Here is an 8,291-nt window from a genome sequence, read left to right as displayed (position 1 = left end):
AGCCCTCTACAGGGTTATATTAGGCTATATTGCACTATCTCCAGGGTCACAATAAGCTATATTGCACTCTCTCCAGGGTCACAATAAGCTATATTACTCTCTCGACGGACATGATATATTTTACTCTTCTGGGACATATTAGGCTATATTGTACTCTACAGGGCACACATTCGGCTATATTGTACTCTACAGGAGAGACACGCGGCTATAGTGTACTCCACAGGGCACACATTCGGCTATATTGTACTCTACAGAGGACACATTCGGCTATATTGCATAATTCAGGGATATATTATGCCATATTGCACTATCCAGCAGTACATTAGGCTATAATGCACTCTCTAAGATCACATAAATCTGCATTGCACTCTCCAGGTCACGTCATACAATATTAGGCCTATGCCAGGTCCCGTCATATCATACTATCCTAGTTATCATGTAATGTCTAGAGTCACGTAATTCATTATCCAGGATTACTGTTATCCTATTGAGAGAAGTCACACAATATTACCCCGAGTTATGCCACTATCAAAGGTCATATATACTACGTTACACATCATAGTATCGAACTATGTAATTGAGTATCACGTTATATTGCGAGATGAAAATGAAATTATTCCTTGTAGCGTAAAATCCTATTATCCAATGGTACATAAATAATAATATCCAATGGGGCGTAAATATTATCCAAGGTCATTTAAAATCACACTATTCAAGGTGATGTTCTCTCATACAATTCAGAGTTGTATCTACCCAAAGTTACGTCTTACTGTATTATCCAAGGTTACATCATACTGTATTATCCAAGATTACGTCATACTGTATTATCCAAGGTTACGTCATACTGTATTATCCAATGTTACGTCATACTGTATTATCCAAGGTTACGTCATACTGTATTATCCAAGGTTACGTCATACTGTAAGATCACTTGTTACACAATCCAAGGTCACTTGTTACACAATCCAAGGTCACTTGTTACACAATCCCAAGGTCACATGTCACAATCCCAAGGTCACATGTCACACAATTCCAAGGTCACATGTCACACAATCCAAGATCACAACATGAAATACAATCTAAAATCACACCATACAATCAAGATACTGTCAGTCCAGACACTCTGAGGTCACGTCATGAACTATCCAAGGTCAAGTCACATAATACTATCCAGAATAGATTCGTTATCGTACTATCCAATGTTACATATAAATTATGTGCATTCGACGATATGGTAATCATTAATTTTCTTTATTATCCAGAGAAATATTCCATGATTTTTTTTTTGTTATGACAAGTAGCCTCTCGCTCACCAATTATGTTCTGTATGTTTACATTATTATTCTGCAGCCCTTGTAAACAAAAATATATGACTTAAGTTTTTATCTTTAAATTTTGTATAGGCATAAGGAGCCTTTACTTGAGTAGTTATGTTCATTTTTATTTCTGTTTGTGCTTCAAAGCACAGCTGAAGCGCCGAGCTCTCTCATAGGCACTAATTAATTTCTTTAGACAAATTTTTGTCTGAAATATTGAATAAGTTATCCATTACAGGCGAGAGATTTTGTTTTTGTTTTTTTCTTAAAATTCTCGGCTACCCAGGCAGCCCAAAATGAAATGGAAACAAAGGAGTATTGCCCATTGCATTTTATTTACACATGAACTTATGTACAGTATCTTACAAAAGAAAAATTATCCTGTATAAAAAAAATATTTACATGTTAAATAAGCTGTATATGACTTTGGTATTATCACAGATCAAGTGGGCAAACTCTCGTGATACAAAACAGTTAGCAGTACATTGGATGTCACTCCTCAATCAACATCTTAGAAATGGACGTAACACTGATTTAGCTAGAAGCGCTTGATGTAAATGTTCGCTTTTGTTTACATTAGGCAATGACCATGTCAGAGGTGATGGGGTGGGGGGGGGGGTGAGAGGTCGGGTCACAGGTGGGCCTTGACCATGAGGGGGAAATTATATAACATAGAGGTAACTGGTGGATGTGCAGAATGTGAAAGTCGAAAGAGGTTGAAGCCAATACAGTGAACAGCATGACAATGGTTACATCATCTCATGTAAATGAAAATTGAATAGCTTATGTAATAAAATACTGTCTCTCTCTGTATGAGGTGAACGAGAAAGTTTCCCAGGGAGTCCAAAGCACATAGAAAACATTGTTCACAGAGCGCCGTACTTGGGTAAACAAGTGACTGCATGCCTCAATGACCACCACACCCATAGAGCACAACAGATATGCATAAAAAATTGCATTTTTTTCAGTTAAAGTGACAATAACACAATACTGAGGCCAAGTATGTTGTATAAATTCGTTTTTTTTCCCCGAGCACACTTAAAAAAGAAGCATTTAACAGTAGATATTTGCCATAAAAAAATGCCGACATTGTTTGTTCGTTGTATATAATAAATATAATTGAAAGGGGTAAGGAATAGAGCCTAGCCATTTCTTAGATTTCATACACAATATATATGACTAGATGTTATATGACAATTGCTGGAGATAAATAGAATATACAAAGCCCCGCAATGTTAAGACTGGTTCTCCCTTTCACACACAACTCTGCTAGGCTTATCCATATTTTTTGTATCATTTTCCGAGCAAGCTTAACAGGCAAGCTTTTTTTTTATGAACCTTTTTCACAGATAGGATTCGATCACTTTAGTTCACATCACTTTGTTTTAAAGCTATATATATATATATCCTCGCACATACAGTTCAACACAGCCAGTTGGCACACATTTAAGAGCTCTGCTTTAGACTATAAAACACTCGCTCTGAGCTCCGCTGTTCATGGCACTTACAAACAGAGCTCTGATGCATATAACTTTTACACTGAGCCCTGCTATGAACTCAAGAGCTCCACTGTGTATAATTGTACAAACAAACAATGCCCTGTTGTAAATTACAAACAGAGCTCTGCTGCGCATTTACAAGCAGAGCCCTTCACTACCCTACGCCCAATACGCATCGGATCCCCCGTGAAGATTTTGATGCATGGACGCTGGGCTGTTGACACTGTACTTATTAGTGGACGAGGAGGACCTCTCGGGGATGGAACTATAGGTGTGAACGACCCGTTGGCTGGTCTGCACATCGGGCATTGCAAATCTAAGCTTGTCCCAAAACAGTTTATCACTGGCGTGAATGCAAGTGTTGGTTTTGAGATAGAGGCGGAGATCCGGATCCAGGTCTCGCGCCGGGATCTCTCCCAAGACGATGACGATGAGGCGTTGTCTTCGCTTCTTAAAAACTTCGTGATGTGCGCTTTTGAACTGGAATCTACACCATTCGTTCTCTATGAAGTTTTTGGAGAGGACGATGATGGTGCGTCGAGAGGACTCAACCGCTTCTACTATCGTGTCAGCGATGTAGGCGGTGACGGGGAAGTCTCGGTAGTGAAGACAGACCCGGTAGGGCCTCTCTCCTCTTTCCAGCTCCCCGGCCAAGACCTGGTTCACCCAGCCCTCGTCCTTGGAGCTGTACGACACGAAGGCATCGAACAATTTGTCGCGGTCGTCGGAGTTGGTGGCTTTATGGCACATCCTGAAACCACACTGAGAGTAAATCCAAACTCGTATAGTGCTGCGGTACAGGACACAGAGTACCACGAGTACCACCACGACGAAGGCGACGCACGTGGCTATCACAGGGTGCAACAAGTTGTCCAGAACAATAGGTTGAATGACGGTTGATGAATTGGTGGTGTTCATGCAGGTGGTGGCGTTGAAGTCCATGATGTAGGAGCCAGGCTCTTCCTCAGACTCGTCGGTGTAGCACTTTATATCTCTACCATCAGAGACTTTCCGCTCGTTCCCAGTGAGCCAGATGCCAAATGATTCGACGAATTGGCACTGGCATGACCACTGGTTGGCACTGAGGGAAACACGGCCTAGGTATGGGTTGTCCACCAATCGCCACACGGGGAAATTAATCAGCTGATTGTTGTGAAGTGTCAGAATCTCTAGGTGTGAGAGAGTTGCAAAGGTGTGCTGGTGGACGTATCTTAGATGGTTGTTGTGGAGGTATAACTCCCGCACTCCTTGAAGGCCTTGGAACTCATTCCCTCTCAGTGCCTCCAAGAGATTGTCTTGCAGATGCAGCGCCGTCAGTCGCGTTAGCCCACTGAAGGTTCCATTATCGAGGGTTTTAACATTAGAGGCATTCACATACAAAATTTGAAGATGCTTACGGCCGATGAATGCATGGGAGGAGAGGTTCCTAAGATCGTTACCATCAAGGTAAACCTGAGTGGCGTCCATTGGGATGCGTTCCGGCACTTGTTGCACATCCTGTAGTGAACAGTCCACAATGTTGGATCTCCACGACTGGTCGTGGTAACACCCACAGCCATCAGGACACGTCATCTCACAGTCACAGGCATCAAATTCACAACACTGACAGAGAGCGAAACAATGCGTCTCGTACTGGCAGAGGAACTGTGATGGGTTGACCTCCACCAGAGCTATGAAGGCTCCTGTGCGTGCAAAGGGCATCTGACAATAGATGCTCTCCAGGTCCATGATGCGAGGGTTTTGTCGTTCATGATCCAAGCTGTTGATCCTCTGTAGCCACTCCATCTTGCAGTCGCAGACGAAGGGGTTGCCGCCCAAGTAGAACTCGGGTAGAGACTTGTTGGCCGGAAGCTCCGAAAGCCTCAGTGCCGACATGTCCATCTTTGACAACTGATTTGCGAATAAGTCAACACGAGTCAAGTTCGCTTTCTTAAAGAAAGTGAAAGGTTCCACCACAGATAATCTGTTATCATTCAAAAATAATAGTTGCACACTATCGGGAATTTGGATGCTATTTATATATTGTAATTTATTAAAACTTGCATCGAGAGTTTGCAAACTTAAATCGTGACGTTCAAGGTAATTTCCAAGTTCACTTATTTTGTTTTTATGTAGATCTAACCACTGAAGACTCACAGGTATAAAATGATAATCGAACATTTCAATTTGATTATCAGACACATTTAACCACACTAAATTTGGAAGGTTTTCAAATAAATTACTAATACTTGTTATCATATTTGCATCTAATCGAACTGCTTGTAAGTTAAGATTATTATCAAAGGTACCACTTTCTATATATGTTATAGAATTTTTTGCTAAATTTAGTATTTTAAGGGATGGAATATCACTGAACGTGTCTTTAGAAATATTACCACTGATCTTGTTGTTGACGAGCCTCAGCCCGTAAAGGAATTGGAGTCCCTTGACAGGCATGTGTTCCAGGGAGGTGATCTGGTTTTCCCCAAGATCCAACGTCTTGAGGTAGCGCAGATAACCAACGTCTGCTGGAATGACCGTCAACTGATTACCATTAAGGTTAAGGTCTTCCAGACTCGTGAGGTTACTGAGCGAGGCGACACCCACATTACTTATCTGGTTGTTGTCCAGCGCCAAGAAACTCAAGACGTTCACTCCCTGGAATGCTCGATCTGGAATACTTGTTAATTGATTGTAGGATAAATCTAGCGTGTGAAGATTGACACACGCTGCAAATGCTGCTGCTGGAATGGTCTGGAGCTGATTGTGGGAGAGTCTCAAAACCTGGACGTTGTAGAGATCACGGAAGACCTGTTGGTTTAGTTGAGAGATCTTGTTATATGACAGGTCCAGCAACATAAGGCGGATTAATCCTTGGAAGATGGAGGAAGTGAGCCACTCAGATTTCAACTCGTTATGAGAGAGATCGAGTTCAACGAGGTGCTCCAAGCCTCGGAAGAGCCCCGGTGCCAGCACAGAGAGGGAGTTGTTCTTGGCCCGGCAGTACATGAGGCCCGGGGTGTGGAGAAACGCATCCTCAGGCAGCGCCACCAGTCTGTTATCAGAGATATCCAAGGTGCGTAGACTGATCAGACCCTGGAAGGCGTTATCATCCACCTTCCCCAGTTCGTTATGTTGTAGGAAGAGGTGCTGGAGGCGACCCAGGCCCTGGAGTGAGCCCGACACCAACACCGTGACGTCGTTATTTGACAGGTCTAGAGAACTGACGTCGGAGCGACATGTAGGTAAGCCTCTGTCCGCTCCACCCTCACCGAACCCCAGTTGCGTGATGTCCTGCAAGTGGTTGTGACTTAGATTGAGCAGTTTGAGGTTGGCGAGGTGACAGAAGGCCCCAGCAGGTAGTTCCCAGATATTGTTGGTGCTGAGGTCCAAACGTTCCAGCTGCTGCAAAGGACGGAACACATCTGGCTTTGTCGTAAGACTCATCACTGGCCAGTCAGAGTTTCTAGTCCGTAGTGTCAAGTTTCTTAAATTTCTGAGGTTTATAAATGCATTATCCTCGAGGTCACTAATCTTGCAAAACTCCACGTTGAGTTCTCTGACGCGCACAAAGCCCGATAAGCTAAAGGGCGACAACGCACTTTCGAAGTAGTAAACTTCGCTACACCGAAGCGATAGACGCACAACACTGTCCACTGGGATGGCGCTCAAATTGGCCACTCTCATGTCCTCGTCAAGTGTCTTGAGTGAGCATGTGAGTGCTCTCTCTCGGGAACTGAGCGCCTGGCTCTCGCACTCTGCGCCACTGCTATATCGCACTGCCAAGGCATCGCAGCACCACACCAGCACAACGACTTGCCATACCGTGAACAGCAGCACCCTGCCATCCCGAAAAGTCGCACTCCACATTTTGATTGGCAAAATTATTTCACTGTTAGTGGAAATGCCATGAGAGACATTCCTGTAGACAGGAGGGAATTTGTTAAAGTCTTTAGCTTGACTCGGACCAACATTACCGCACTGTTGAGAGGCGGAGGAGCGTCATGGTCCGACCCTCCCACTGGCTCGACTGATACTGCCTTCCCCGCGCGGGTGTCTGGTCCTTGTGTCGGCTGTGACCGCCTCGCGGGAAGAGTGATCGTACGCCTGGCATGCTTCATTCTCCCCCATATAATCTTTTTTACTATAATTATTGCTTCGTAAAGAAACCTTCTATAACATGTGAGGCCTTTTCTACCCATAGTCAACACACTTTATAATAATATCTTACAAATAAAGATGATTTTATAACATCTTTATGATTTTCCAACAATAAAACAGTTTCAAAGCTAAAGAATTTTTCCTTCATGAAAGGATAGTATAAAGGCGTCTTCATTGCTTTAATATTTTTAAGAAACAATTTTTATAAAGCTAAGCCTAGCGACGTCTCATGTAATTCGACTGATTTGGTAATAGAAGACTATGGGACAACCCCCGAGTATGACAACATTTGCTATCACAACATTGAAAGATGTTTATACAATATACTAAATGTTTGCATGAAATATACATATTATTTTCTGGTCATCAGAGCTGCAGAGTTCTCTGAAACCTTGCTGTCGCTCAAAAGGTGAACCTCACACAAATGAGCATTCATTCAGCTAGCCAGGAGCCTGGCCAATGTGAGCCGCTATCAGTTTATATTCCTTTTAGTTGAATAAGAAAACGTGTAACGTTCTACGTTAAAATGCATCTTTTCTTGTAAGAAGGCAGCGTTAAGCAACACGTGTGGCTCACAAACTGGACTCACACGCCTCTCTGAATCTCTTTTAGTTCATTCTTTAAGTCCCTAATTGTATCAGGTTTCGAACGCTGCGGGAGTATTGGGGGTGAAGATGGGAGGGGGGATATTGTGGGAGGGGGGATATTGTGGGAGGGGTCGTGTGTTTGTCGGGGCTTGGGGGGTCGGGGTGGGTTGGTTGGGGAGTCGCTGTGACGGGCAGAGGTGGGACCGTGGGAGGGGGAGAGGGGGAAGGAACAGGGGTGGAAAAGGGAGGGGGGGCTGGGGTGGTACGGAGGGAAGGGGGGGGGGGGATTCACCCCCACAGTTAATCCCTCTATTGTGATGTCTGGGGGAAGGGACGGGCATATAGTGACTACCGAAGTGTGCGTTGTTTGTTTGCGTTTCTCTGACGTCTCTTAGAAACCAAAAAATGTTTTGGTATATGTTAGGTTCTTCCCCTCCCTCCCCATCCCTCCCCATCCCTCCCTGCTCGTTCAAGCTATTTCCACCTTCTCTATAGCTGTATCGACACCATCTTATTTCGCTGTAATTGTACTAGCTCTCTTATCCTTGCAAGTGTACCAACTTCCTCCCTCCTTCCCTATTGTTGCATCGACTCCCTCCTTCTGCTGTAGCTGCACCGACCTCCTTCATCCCTCCCTATAGCTGTACCGACTGCTCCCTCGTCCTCTGTCCCCCCAATAATACAGAGCAAAACCTCACTCACCTTCGGCCTTCCCTCCTTAGGCGTCACTTGACCCGCTCCCACATCGC

The 8,291-nt window shown here is 44.0% G+C and overlaps 1 protein-coding gene across 1 annotated transcript; it reads right to left on the bottom strand.

Moving 5' to 3' along the window:
* Positions 1–1,632: 1,632 nt before the first annotated feature.
* On the bottom strand, positions 1,633–6,846 carry LOC123771510 (toll-like receptor Tollo). The gene has a single exon (XM_045764105.2). The coding sequence runs from the start codon at positions 6,662–6,664 to the stop codon at positions 2,975–2,977; it is 3,690 nt and encodes a 1,229-aa protein (XP_045620061.1). The 5' UTR covers positions 6,665–6,846; the 3' UTR covers positions 1,633–2,974.
* Positions 6,847–8,291: the final 1,445 nt, after the last annotated feature.

This window comes from Procambarus clarkii, chromosome 76 (genome assembly GCF_040958095.1).
Source record: "Procambarus clarkii isolate CNS0578487 chromosome 76, FALCON_Pclarkii_2.0, whole genome shotgun sequence".
Lineage (NCBI taxonomy): Eukaryota > Metazoa > Arthropoda > Malacostraca > Decapoda > Cambaridae > Procambarus > Procambarus clarkii.
The sequence above is the reverse complement of the archived record's forward strand: the minus strand, read 5'-3'. Positions and strand labels throughout refer to the sequence as shown.